This window comes from Lontra canadensis, unplaced genomic scaffold, assembly GCF_010015895.1.
Source record: "Lontra canadensis isolate GAN:19392208 unplaced genomic scaffold, GSC_riverotter_1.0 scaffold153, whole genome shotgun sequence".
NCBI lineage: Eukaryota > Metazoa > Chordata > Mammalia > Carnivora > Mustelidae > Lontra > Lontra canadensis.
Window position 1 is genome coordinate 1,658,082 of NW_022631147.1, and position 13,481 is coordinate 1,671,562.

Below are 13,481 nucleotides of genomic sequence, written 5' to 3' on the forward strand. Positions count from 1 at the left end.
TTTTTTATTATTTTATGTGTTATGGTGATCTGTAATCAGTGATTAGGACTCACTGAAAGCTCAGATGATGGTGAGCATTGTTTTGCAAGAAACTATTTTGTAATTAAGGTGTGTATGTTGGTTTTTTAGAGATAATGCTATTGCACACTTAATAGATTCCAGCATCATGTAAACTTAACTTTTACATGTCCTGGGAAAGACAAACATGCACTTGATTTGCTTTAATGCAATATTCCTTTCATTGCTATGGTCTGGAACTGAACCCTCAAGATCTCTGAGATTGCCAGTATGGCATATTTGAGGCCAAAAGAAAAGCTATTTTGACCAGGAGCACAGAAAGTGAGGGGCAGGGGATGGGAGTGGATGGAGAAATAGATAGGGGTCCAGCCCTTGTGCCACACTGAAGGGCACAAGAGAGACTCTGGTCTTTATTCTAAGAGCAGAACCTCTGGCCACAGCACAGAGGAGAGGTTCCTATTCTGTGTATCCCACCACTTTCTCACCAGCCCAGGCTACGGAACCGAAGGCCTGATAACAAAGCTCACTGGTGGCCTGGGTAGGCAGCATTGGGAGACGTCCCTCTCCCTTCAGCGAGTAGCACTTAGAGCGCTCCCCTACCAGCAGACACCTCTGAAACTTGCTTTGCAGTTCAGTTTTCAACTTCTTCCATGGGTTCGCATACTTTACCACTAATGTGTGTACAACTTGCTAATTAATGAAATCATTTGGATCTGAAAACATCTTGTTCTAATGGGAGGCTGCAAGGCACTCTCATTAATTCACAGGTAAAATTATTCCAGCTTTTCTCTTCTTTTTATTTTTTTCCCTCTCCCCATCTTGGCTCAATAACTGGGGAGAATTCCTCTAATTAGCCTTGAGAAAAATTACTCCACCAATCACAGAACACCAGTGGCTGCCTTGGGGTCTGGGGAGAGAGGGACCCAGACTTTGTTTATCCAGTGCAGAAGGAGGACTGTGGGTGAATGCAAAGGTGAAACTCTCCCAATATACAGAGCAGGGGAAGGATATCCACAGCTGGTAGGCCACATCAGGTGGAGACGCTAAAAGTGCCCTGTGTGGTGTGATGCACAGATGGGTGTCCTATCATATGTATGTCAAAGGCGGCCATAGGTTTTCTGCACAATTAGCCTCCATGTAAGGAAGGAGAATCTGCCCTTCCCCCCACGTCTCTCCTAGGAGATGAAGATTTGGTGTACTCACTGTTGACAGAAAGCTTTCTTGGAACTGGGGGTAATCTGGGGGTGACTTGCTGGTAACTCTCCACCATTTTGCAAATGAAAACTTGAAACATCCCTTTTAAACAAAGAGCATTCTTGGTGTCATTTATGGTTGAGCTTATAAGTTAGGGGGCCATAAAAAAAATGAAATCTTGCCATTTGCAACAACATGGATGGGACTAGAGGGTATTATGCTAAATGAAATAAGTCAATCAGAGAAAGAAAATTATCAAATGATCTCACTGAAACATGGAATTTAAGAAACAGGGCAGAGGATCATAGGGGAAGGGAGGGAAAAAAATGAAACAAGATGAAACCAGAGAGGGAGACAAACCATAAGAGACTCATAATCATGGGAAACAAACTGAGGGTTGCTGGAAGGGTGAGGGGGTGGAGGGATGGGGTAACTGGGTGATGGACATTGGAGAGGGTATGTGTTGTAATGAGCACTGGGTGTTATAGAAGACTGATGAATCACAGACCTCTACCCCTGAAACAAATAATACATTGTATGTTAATTGAATTTAAATTTTTTTAAAAAGAATTAAAAATTCTGTTTTACTTACAGTTCCTCCAATTACCCTTATCCTAACACACAAACTTTTTTTTTGACATTCTTAGATGATGAACAATTTGACCAAGAAACTATATATTTTTAAATATTTTATTTACCATAGTGTATATGGACACAGGCAGGCAGAGGCAGAAGCAGGCTCCCTGTCGAGAAAGGAGCCCCATGTGGGACTCGATCCCAGGACACTAGGATCATGACCCGAGCTGAAGGCAGCCACTTAACTGACTGAGCCACTCAGGCATCCCAACCAAGAAACTATTTTTAAAGTAAAGTATAAATAGACATACTATCATTTCCAAATGCTGTCCAAAGACATCAGGGGAATTTATTCTAGATATATTAGCCCTGCCTATAACTATAAATTAAACATGTCCTGAAATCTTGAAAAAAAATTTTTTTAATTAAATTAAAATTGTTAAAAAGTTAAAAAAGAGATAGAGAAAGCAGGAAAAAAATAAAAGTTAGGGGGTCCTTTTTCCCATAAGACAGCAGTATAAGCCTATAGACTTTTGGAATGCACTGACAAGACCCATGTGCTAAACAGGATTTTTCATTTACTTTTTTTTTTTCCTGACAGGATCTGGGTACTTTCAGTTTTTATTGTGGTAATGTATCCATATCAAAATTTGCCATTATAACCATTTTAAGTGTATGGTTCAGTGGCACTAAGTATATTCACATTGTGCAATCATCACCACCATCCATCTCTGGAAGTTTTTCATCTTCCCAAATGGAAAGTACATACCCATTAATCATGAACTCCCTTCACTGGGGTTTTTGAATGGAAGGCTATAATGTTCTTCAGACTTCAGTCCTGAGGGAAAGGGGCCTGGTCAGAAATCTGTAGGAAGAAAGGTCCACTCATGTAGTCCTTAGAGAGAAGCCCACGGAGGTCTCACCACCTATATGTATCCTGAGATATGAGTCAGTTTCAACAATGGAAGTCCCACCCTCCCAGATGCCTGGCAACCAGATCTGTGCTTTCAGCAGATGGGTCAGCCATTGGCTCTAGTAATCTCACCCTGAGTGATAAGCAAATCTTTGCAGGGCTATCTCTAGTCAAAATTAACTCTCACTATAGTGAGATGCTGGTCTGGGATGAAAAGATGTTAGGATATTAGAAAATTGGATAGTTCTGGATAAAACAATATGTTCTTCCCCTTAGAAGCACAGCATCTGCCAGTCCTTTCATTTGGATGTGCCTCCGAGAAAGATCTGGAGTCAGGCCAACCGAGATATCAATCTCTACTCTGTCACTCACTAACTGTGTGACCTTAAGCCTCACTTTCCTCATCTAAAAAATGGGGCTTGTGATACATCACTGGTAGAGTTGCTAAGAAAATTGCATGAGATTACATCAGTATGGCATCCAAAATAGCGTTTGGTTCAATAAATGGAAACTGATGTGCTCACTGTTACTGTCTGATTTTGTCATTGTAGGCCTCCAGGTGGTTCTGAATTCCATTATCAAGGCTATGGTGCCCCTGCTGCATATTGCCCTGTTAGTGCTGTTTGTCATCATCATCTATGCCATCATTGGCCTGGAGCTTTTCATGGGGAAGATGCATAAGACCTGCTACAACCAGGAGGGCATAGCAGGTAAGGGAAGATGCCCAGTGGTCAGCTCTCAAGAAGCTTCCCTGGCTTGTTGCTACTTTCCTTGTAACGGGGTGAACAGCCACCACGTGATCAGTGGTGCTAGGGAAGGCCTCCATTCAGGTACTCATCTTTCCATTCTGTGGAATGAGAGGCAGAGGTTGGTATTATTTTCCTCTTAGTTACTTTCTTTCTAATAAAAGAGGTCTTTGTTAAAACAGTTAATTGCAAGTTTCTGTCCAGCACTACTAAACCGTTAAATGAGCTGTGTGAATCAAGAAACATCACCTAGACAACCTGGAGTATTTTAATTTAAGAATCAGAACTGATGTAATGAGCATGTATATCTCTGTCCATTGGTCCTTCAGTGTCACTTGTCATCCAGAGCCCTTTCATGAAAGCAGCTTTGCCAGCAGCCAGTAGATGCCTCCATCACAACCCTGGGTTCTGTGCACCCTTCAGGGTTGATCTTGGCTCCTCTGTGCTGTGTTTTCTGCTTCTCTCTTCATAGGCCTGACAGATGCTGGCCCCCTGTCACAAGGTGGGGTGGAGGGGGTGCTTCTTGAGACTTCTCTCCCCATGGTCTTTCCATAAATCAGTATATTTAACAAGAAATGCTGAACCATTAGGCACTTCTCTGAATAGGACTAAAATTTTGGCTTGTGGGATATATTACAAATTGTTGTCTTAGGTTACTAAAATCTCAGTGGTGCCTTTAAAAAAAAATCATTTAAACAGGAATTGACAGAACTTTTCAGCAGACATGTAAAATAGTTTAAAACAAAAACTTGTTGAAAAAAATACTTCCCCCCTAAAAGGATTAGAAGTGTTAAATTTATGTGATTGTTTTTTCCAACAACCAGATCTTTTATCTTGGATTTTGACATCTTGGTAGAGAAAGGGGAGACATCTGTCTGAAGCTTTAAAAGATAACTCATTTCTCTCCATCTGTACTGCTTCTCCTTCCCATTCAGCCCAGGCATTAAATTAAATTTGACCCCTCTTGCTTTACGATGGTGAGGAGGTACAGATCTGCACAACAAGGAATGACAATAGGCTATTCATATTCAGAAATCAAAATAGAGTACCTGATCTAGATGGTCTGGTTTAACTGGGTGGATTGACTGGGTATTTGTAGTTTCTAGATCACCACTACGTGACCATAGTCCTAAAACAACAACAACAACAACAACAACAAAACCCAATAAACCTATGATTACAGATTCACACCATTGTTTTTATTTTTTTGATAAGGAGTCTATTTAAGAGACCATTTTTTCACTCTGGAAAGAACTTCCTAATTATTTGAGACATAATTGTATAAAATAAACTGTCGGGGCACCTGGGTGGCTTAGAGGGTTAGGCCTCTGCCTTCGGCTTCAGTCATGGTCTCAGGGTCCTGGGACCAAGTCCCGCATCGGGCTCCTTGCTCAGTAGAGAACCTGTTTCCCCCCCTCTCTCTCTGCCTACTTGTGATCTCTCTCTGTCAAATAAATAAATAAAATCTTTTTAAAAAATAAATAAAATAAACTGTCATATTTAAAAAAAAAAAAACTAAGTTCTTTAATATTAGGACAGATCTTGCCTTCAGTTAAAATTCTGAGATTTCCAGCTTTGTTTAGAGGAATACCAAATAATGCAATGAATAGTATTTTCCCCTTGAATTCAAATCTTTCTTGTTCAGTTTAGTCTATAGCCAGCCCTGAACCAATAAATTTATGTTAATTGTGTAGCTTTGTCAGAGCTCATTCTAAGTCCCACTTAAGAGCTGGACCGTTCGTCTCTAAAGTTTACGCAGTCGTATTGAAATGATCAGTGACTCTTTAGACTCAAACTCCTCAGGCTGTCATAGGGAGGTTGAGTGTCAAAGACCCCAAGAGCAGGTGTGTGTGATGGTGTGGCTCTCACCAACAGCATGCCAAGGGGCAGGAAGAGAATGAAATGGTGAATTTCTGCCATAGAGCTAATGATAGCAACCTTATTCTGCAACCAACCACTTACCTAGGGAGCACTGCTCCCAGAGCTGCACATGGCTTCTATCATCCTGCTGGGAAAACAGCAAAAGTACATTTTTCACTGGTGGCAAGATCCTCTAAGGGCCTGTGCTAACAAGCAACCCTGAATGTTGGAAGTCACTGGGCTTTGTTATCAGACCTGCAGTGGCCTCAACCGGCAAGAAAATGATGGGCACGATAAACAAAGGAGGCACAGGATAGGATGCTCTTCTCTGAACTGCAGCTGCACAGTCTGGTGAAACAGCCGCCAACGGCCTACCAATGCTTATAGCAGCCTCCCCACTCCTAGGATAAAGACCAGAACTGGCCTCACCAATTGGAGTGGCCTTTTTAGAACTGTATTGTTTTCCATTCTTGATTTAAAAAGCAAACAAACAAAAAAACAGGACTAGGAGAAATACTTGGGATGTCACCTTCATCCTACCAGAAGATGCATCAGATTATTTAGCAGTGGGCTTTACCTTCACCCCACAAGTCAGAAGGGAAGTGAGCTGCCATGGTGAAAAGGACCATCAGTCTGGGGATCCAGGGTGTCAGAGGACAGACACTGAGAGAAGTGTTCCGGAGAGAGGAGCCATGCCAGCTCCAGGAAGGTGACCTCACTCTGTGTAGATCCAAGCTCCCTGCTGGGAAGAGGGGCTGAGGACACCTGGCTATAGATGCCTCTTCACTCAACACTCTGCAATCAGGAGCTCTTGGAGCTCCTCCTTCCTAAATCTGCCATCTGATGACAAATCCAGGGCCTCACTCCATCCTTCCCAACAGAACATGAAACCACAGTCATCAGAGCCTCTTCCACCTACATAGTGACTAAACTAATGAGAAGGAAAAAAAAAAAGTATGGGAATCTGGACGTACTCCGTGCAGCCATAGAGAAGGAGACCAAAAATCTGCAATCTTTGAAACCAACCCCCACGTTGGTTTTGGAGAGTTATATACCACCTTTGGAATGGGTGATGTTTTGCATAAACCTCAGACTTTGTGTTGAATTACCATATTTTTCTGCCAATTTGGATTATACAAAAGTGTTTGTGAGCCTTTGTGATAAAGGAATTTAGATCAAATTCTTCTTGTTGCACTCTAAGACTTTTTCTCAGGCTGGGTATTTTATGTGCTTGTAGATTGTAGGACACATCAGATTTTGAGCCATGTTTTGGCTAAAGAAAGCTCTGGAGCTGGCTGGGTGGACCATAATTCAGCCTGTAGGCTGCCCTTCCAGTTCCCTGTAGAGGTGGTCTCTGAAGAGGCAGTTTTTCTCTGATCCCAGAGGCATCTGCAAGGCGCCTTCCTAGTTCCTCAACAGACACATCACCATATGCCGGCACCTTTTGTTTCTCGCTGTCCCATCTGTCTGATGGCACTCTGAGCCAGGCCACTCTGAATCGCTCTCCCAAGCACACTAATTACCCCTGAGGCTGGCAAAGAATTGGTTGGTTCAAACCTAGAAATGAAATCACTCTCATTGTATTCACTCCTTAAAGTTGGGTCCTAAAAACGTAATTGATTTTGTCTTTTGTGATTTCTCCTTAGAACCCCTAACAGGCACTCTCCCAGGATTTCATGTTTTTGTTGGTATTAACTGCATTTCTAAAATCTCTCCTAATCTTTCCTCCATTCTTTCACCACAAACTTAATTTGGACTTTCCAGAATGATTCTACTTCACTTCTGTTTTAAAGCATAAGGCCTACATCTTTGTTTCTTTCTCCTACTTTTGTTCCCGCTTTCCTCCCTGGGGCTTCGTGACTCTGCAGAAGAAAACCAACACAATTTTCATGTTCAAACTAATTTCCCCCCACCTTCAAGTGCATGTCGCAAGAACCTGCTGATGTGTGTGTGTTCACATTTTTCAAGTGTTCCCTTCAGTGCTTTTTATAGATACCTATTTTTACCAGATCATCATTGTTTCTTAATTGTTCTCAAATCTTTTTTTATTGTTGTTCAAGATAGTTTAAAATAGCAGTGGTGTTTGAGCCTTTAGATAATCTCTCTGAACCTCATCCTTTTATTATTATTATTATTATTAATGAGATCCCTTCCCCTTGATGCCATTTTCCTTTCAACCTATATTTTTCTATAAAACCCCAAAAGGTGGTGGATATTAAGGAGAGCACGTATTGCATGGAGCACTGGGTGTGGTGCAAAAACAATGAATACTGTTACGCTGAAAAGAAATTAAAAAAAAAAAAAAACCCAAAAGATGTTTTTCTTCCTTGAGGACACTCAGCATTCACTTTAGCAACCTTCACTTTTGCCTTATTTTTGCCTGTTTCAGAAATAGAGAGCACAGGGAAGGCTGTCAGATGAGCAGTGACAACACAAAGATTAACAACATCTTTATTCACTAGAAGGCAAAACAGGAGAAAAAGAAATGCAAGTTGTTCCTCTGTTTTTTCACCTTCTTTTTTGCTCCCATCTCCTATATCATTCCAGCACTTTTATCACAGTGACTGAACATATCACAGTAGAAAGTCATCACCAGAACAGGTGAGAAACCCAACAGAACATATAATGTATTTAGTTCTTGGTTCCCCAGTCTCTCAATTTTTTAGGTGTTTGTTGCCCACTTTTTTATGCATTCTTTAGGGTTGGGATTGATTTCTGAGTTTCCCTCTTTTTATAGCCTCCTGTTGTTTAAACTCACAGCCAAATCTCCAAAGACTTTAAAAATTCAGAAGTCACAAAAAATTGACTAGAGTTCAGTTCTAGGAGCAGAACCCTACTGGGAGCCAGACCCTGGAGTCAGGAAATGGGGTGGACACTGTCATTCCCTCAAACAGTTCAGGGACCAGTGATGCAGGCCTTTACACCTTGGTCATCACACAAAGACCCACACACAACCTGAAGCACCAGGCCAAGGATAAGCCAGGAAGCATGGTTCACAATAGCCCAAACCTGGAAATAATCCAAATGTCCATCCACTGGTGAATGGTTAGACGTACAGTGAAATGCACTGCTTGGCAACAAAAACAAATATACTATACTGATATGGGCAACAACACAGATGAGCCACAAAAAACATTATGCGAAGTGAAAGAAGACAGACACAAAAAGCCACATATTGTATGATTCTATTTATATGAAATTTCTGGAAAGGCAAAGCTGTAGAGACAGAGTGTAGATCAGGTTGCTGGGGGCTGGGGAGAGAAGCTTGGATTGACTGCAAACAGGCACACAGGAATTTAGGAGGATGATGGACATGTTTTAAAATGGGTTGTGGTGATAGCTGTACAACTATATAAATTTACTAAAAATAATTGAGCTGTACATTTACATTGATGAATTGTAAGACATGTAAATTATATTTCAATAAAGCTGTTAAGAGAGAAAAAGTAAAAAAAGCCAAGAAGACACACTCCAGCATGTATTTCCAACCATACTGCTCAGTTCCATTCTCGTAAGAACTGTCTCTTAGTTAGGATTAATAATCCTCTTCTTGTCTTCCTCTTTGGAGTAAACAGTTTCAAATTTGAAACCACAAATTGAGAAAGAGCCAACCAACCAATAGTCTTCAATACAGAGGTACTAGACATTCGTAATTGTTGTGATGCATATGAAATAAGAAAAGACCCTGGGTGATCTGTTATTCTCTAAATGAAGAACTATAAGTAAATTCTCTATCTGGGGGCATATCTTCATTATTGTTAAAGGCAATCATTTGTTATGACCGAAGTCTATTCTGTTTATTACTGTTACCTTCTATAAGACATGAGACAATGTCTTTAATTTCACAAACTTCTGTGAAATTCAAACTATTACCTTCCACAGCTGGGTCAAGGCTACCAGTATTTTACCATAATGGGAATTCTTAGATCAGTCTAGTCTTTTTTTTTTTTAAGGGTTTTATTTATTTATTAGAGAGAGAGAGAAAGAGCACACATGAGTACACATAAGGTTGTGGGAGGGGGCAGAGGGAGAGGGAGAAGCAAACTCCATGCTGAGCAGGAGCCCTGTTCAATGTGGGGCTTAATCCCAGGACTCTGAGGTCCTGACCTGAGCAGAAAGCAGATGCTTAACTGACTGAGCCACCCAGGTGCCCTTAGATCAGTCTAGTCTTATTTCAATTTACCAATGATCTCCACACCAAAAATATAAGCTACATCTTAATTATTAATTTTTTAGTAACTCTTCCCAGCATGTAAAATTAGCCCAAGCACCATCTGTAGCCACAGGAGATATGTTGTACAGTTTCCTGAAAAAGCCCTGTCGGTACCTAGGGAGTATTGTCCCTGTCACCCACTGCAGGTCTGTCTTGATTAGAGGTCAGAAAAGGAGTCTTCTCTTCTGAAAGGTATTCATGCTAGAAACCAAAGAGCAGTGCTGCAAGGTTCCACATGACAATCAGCAGTGTTTATGCTCAAGGGTTGTAATAAAGACCACTATTGTTGATACTTCCCCTCATGGGAAGAATTTATATTTTGTCCTTCATCAGCATAAGGCTTCTACTATAAAATGACTTGTATCTTTGGTAATGTGTCCTGTAACACGTAATGGAGAAAGTGTTACAGAATGGGACTTCTTGGCTGATTATGTGAGAGATTCTTCCAATCAATATAACCCTCACCCTAAACTCTGGTATTCCAATGGAAGGCTCCACAGATACATTATCACCAAAGAAAGAAAAGGTGGACTTCCTATCACTTTCCAGAATGTTTTCCACTTGGAGTGATTGCATCATCATTAGCTTTTAATTGGCCATTTGCCATTGACCATGATGACATGTTTCAGCAGAATGTGCAATAGCCTTACCATCTTTGAAATCAATTAACGAGGTTAAAATACAGTTTTACAATTAGTTCAAAGTACTGACCCCCTAAATCAATGGCAGCCTAAAATGAATACCTCGTTCCTTATGTTGTTTAATTTGTCTGTGGGGGAACTAATGAAAACGTGTTCTGCATTATGGTTGTGGTTGTTTTGCCTAGCCGATCAACCTTATCCTGCCAGTTTTCTCTCTGACCTCTTTCTCCTTTCTCTTTTCTCTCTGCCCATCTCTCTCCATCCCCTCTGCCGCCTTCTCTTTTTCCCTGGTCATTCAAGATGTTCCAGCAGAAGATGATCCTTCCCCTTGTGCTCTGGAGACAGGCCATGGGCGGCAGTGTCAGAACGGCACTGTGTGCAAGCCCGGGTGGGACGGGCCCAAGCACGGCATCACCAACTTCGACAATTTTGCCTTCGCCATGTTGACGGTGTTCCAGTGCATCACCATGGAGGGCTGGACAGATGTGCTGTACTGGGTACGTAACTTGACATGGGCAGTGGCAGGGAGTGCAGAAGGCTGTGAGCCTTTCCTCAACATCTCCCTTTTCTTCCACTCTTCCCATGACTTTGTGGTCACATATACACCTTGATGGAATAGTTGATGAATGTCTTTGATTTCTTCCAGGTCTTTCATGAGAAACAAAGCATGAAATTTGCACCCTAATGAGTCTCTTTGTCCGCCCATCAGCCTAAGAGAAATGTCATCGTTCAGTTTATCTTACCATAGTGAGAAATACGGGCCTACAGCTGATGATCTGTGAATGAGTTGGCTAAACCTGAGACAAGGATTCTATTCAACTCCCCTTCCTGTAGAAACTGTAGAATTTCTTCTGTTCTTATCCTTGTCTTGCATCTGTCCCCCCAAAGAGAGCTAGAAAGCACAATTATTAATTTTTAGGGCTAAGGAGAAAAGTCAGGCCTGGTCTTCTAATAAGAAACAATTTTTATTGAACTGTTAGTATTATGGCATGCTATTATATTTCTATTTTTCATGTTAATCTTATCATATTAGAGTAGTCCATCAGACAAACACATTGCCATCATTTTCACTGCTAGCAAAACACTCTGCTGGTCATGTGTGCGTGTTTAGAAACACTACTTCCTACGTGTCAACCAGTCATTGGTAAATCTTCTTTTACCTTCAAGATGCCCCTTTTATTATCCAGCAGCCAACACTACTTTGCCAACCTTCAAGCTGTTAAAGTGCCAGATTTCTGCCTATGGGACAGGCAAATATACACACCATATTTGAGCTGTCTCCTTTCTGGCAGAGTCAAGTCCATTATTTGTAAAAGCTCCAGAAAATATAATTCTTTGTAGGATCTCCTACTTGAGCATGAGAAATGACTTGCCAGAATCCAGTGTTGTTCTCCAGCATTTGGGTGAAAAATACTTGTTGCCAGTCTTGAAAATACCATCTCACCCACAGTTTTGCAAATAGTCGAATTTATTTGGCCATGCTGAAAACAGTCTAAGAGTCTGCTTGGGGAATAGTGTCTACATACTAAAGCAGGGAAGAGGGAGAGGGAAGAAAATGGCTTCCCATTGAACAGAGCCGCCAGATAGAAAGGAACTGGTGCCAAGAGAGGTCTTCTTAAAATCGGAAGAGTTTTGTAATAACACAGAGATGTGATACAGGGTATTGTATCTTTTAATTTTTTCATGAGCTCCATAACCTATTGATTCAAAAATCCTCTTTATCAAGTTTTTATGTTCAGGTCAACATGCTGAAACCCAGTGTTGCTATCAAATGCATACTTTGTGCAAATGACTACTTGAAACTTGCCTGAGAACCTTGTACCCAGAAAACATTTATTGAGCATTCCTTGCATGCCAGAGAAGCTCCTAGGTACAGGATTCAGATGTAAACAACATCCAGTTCAGACTAAAAATCTCAGTCTAGAGAAACAGTAAATCTAAACTGAATAATGATGGTATGACTGGAACTGGGCCATGGTAGAGTTGCTGTGCTGTGATACTTTGAAAAGAAGACAAAGGTCAAGTCACCTCTTTCTCAAATTAAAATGAAATACTGGAAAACATTTTTTAGGCCCATGCTCAACAAAACTGGCTTTGAATAATTTATAAGAGGAAAAGAGGGAATTGAATGTACTATGCTTAGGCAAATTTATTTCATTTAGTAAAGCTGATCAAATTCCCAAGTGGTCCTTCTACCTTGGGTAGATCTCTCTGGCTATCCAAGGACAGAAATACCCTTCTGTACATGGGCAGTTTCTGCTATGGGCCATGTAATGTATGAGCACGTGGAACTATGCTTTGGAGCCTCATCACATGAGCTTCAAACCCCTGCTTTAAGTTGCTATAGGAACGCCTTCCGTGGTGGTAAATTGAGGGCACGGTGGCAGTGGGTGGGTGGGTGAAGGGCTGGGGGAATAGGTATAATTTACTTTGCTGATGGCCCTGGTGTATTTTTGTGATCTTCCTTCATCACTCCCTCCCTCTCCCCCAACATAAGTCATTGATACCCCACCAGCCAGATGTGACCCAAAGAAATACTGTCGTAATGACAGCCAAAGTGGGGAATGAGAAGAAGCATACAACTGCAACTACCAATTTTCAGCAGCTGTGTTGTGCTTTCTCCCCTGGGGTGTGTGTGATAGAGCTCAGGCTGGGAACGGAAAAAGTGTCAGAGGTGAAGGAACAATCCCAGGCTCATGGGACATGCCTCTCTGATTTTCCCAGCACCTTCCCAAAACGGCCATACTATGTGTATGTGTATGTGTGTGCATGCATACACACACACACGTGCATGCATACACACATGCCCATGTACACACACACACACACACACACACACACACACACCGTAAAGTTGAAACAGCCTCATACTTGGGTATTCATGATGGAAGCACTTCCCAGCCCAATGCTCCTGCTTTCAGACAATTTCTCTAATTGCTTTGACCTTTCTATGGCCATTTTTCCTTTCCTCCTTCTTTTCTCTCCCTCTTACTTCCTCCCCCTTCAGCATTCCTCCTTCTTGCCTCTGAGCTTATATCTCTAAACCCACAGACTCTCAAATCTCAGTGTACTTTAGTATAAAACATGGAACTTTCTAAATATAATGATACCCAGACTTTCCTCCAAGCCACTAAATGAGAAGTTCCAAAGTTAGGCCCCAGTATCTGCATTTTGAAAGGCTCTCCGGGTGATTCTGATCCCGAGTAGGAGTCTGAAAACCCCTAGAAGCCTAACCTATTCAATCTGCATGGTGCTGCTTTGATGCCACTGGATTTGAACCAGTCTAGGAAGCTATAGTTTCCATGGAAATTGAAGAAGCA

General features: G+C 41.5%; 1 protein-coding gene across 45 annotated transcripts in view; it reads left to right on the top strand.

Moving 5' to 3' along the window:
- CACNA1C (calcium voltage-gated channel subunit alpha1 C) overlaps positions 1-13,481 on the top strand; it is a 708,196-nt gene that overhangs the window by 501,080 nt on the left and 193,635 nt on the right. For all 45 annotated transcript variants that reach the window (XM_032844463.1, XM_032844462.1, XM_032844471.1 and 42 more), the window contains exons 6-7: positions 3,253-3,411; positions 10,462-10,658. In XM_032844463.1, the coding sequence (XP_032700354.1) occupies positions 3,253-3,411; positions 10,462-10,658 (356 nt within the window). The remainder of the gene's footprint in view (positions 1-3,252; positions 3,412-10,461; positions 10,659-13,481) is intronic.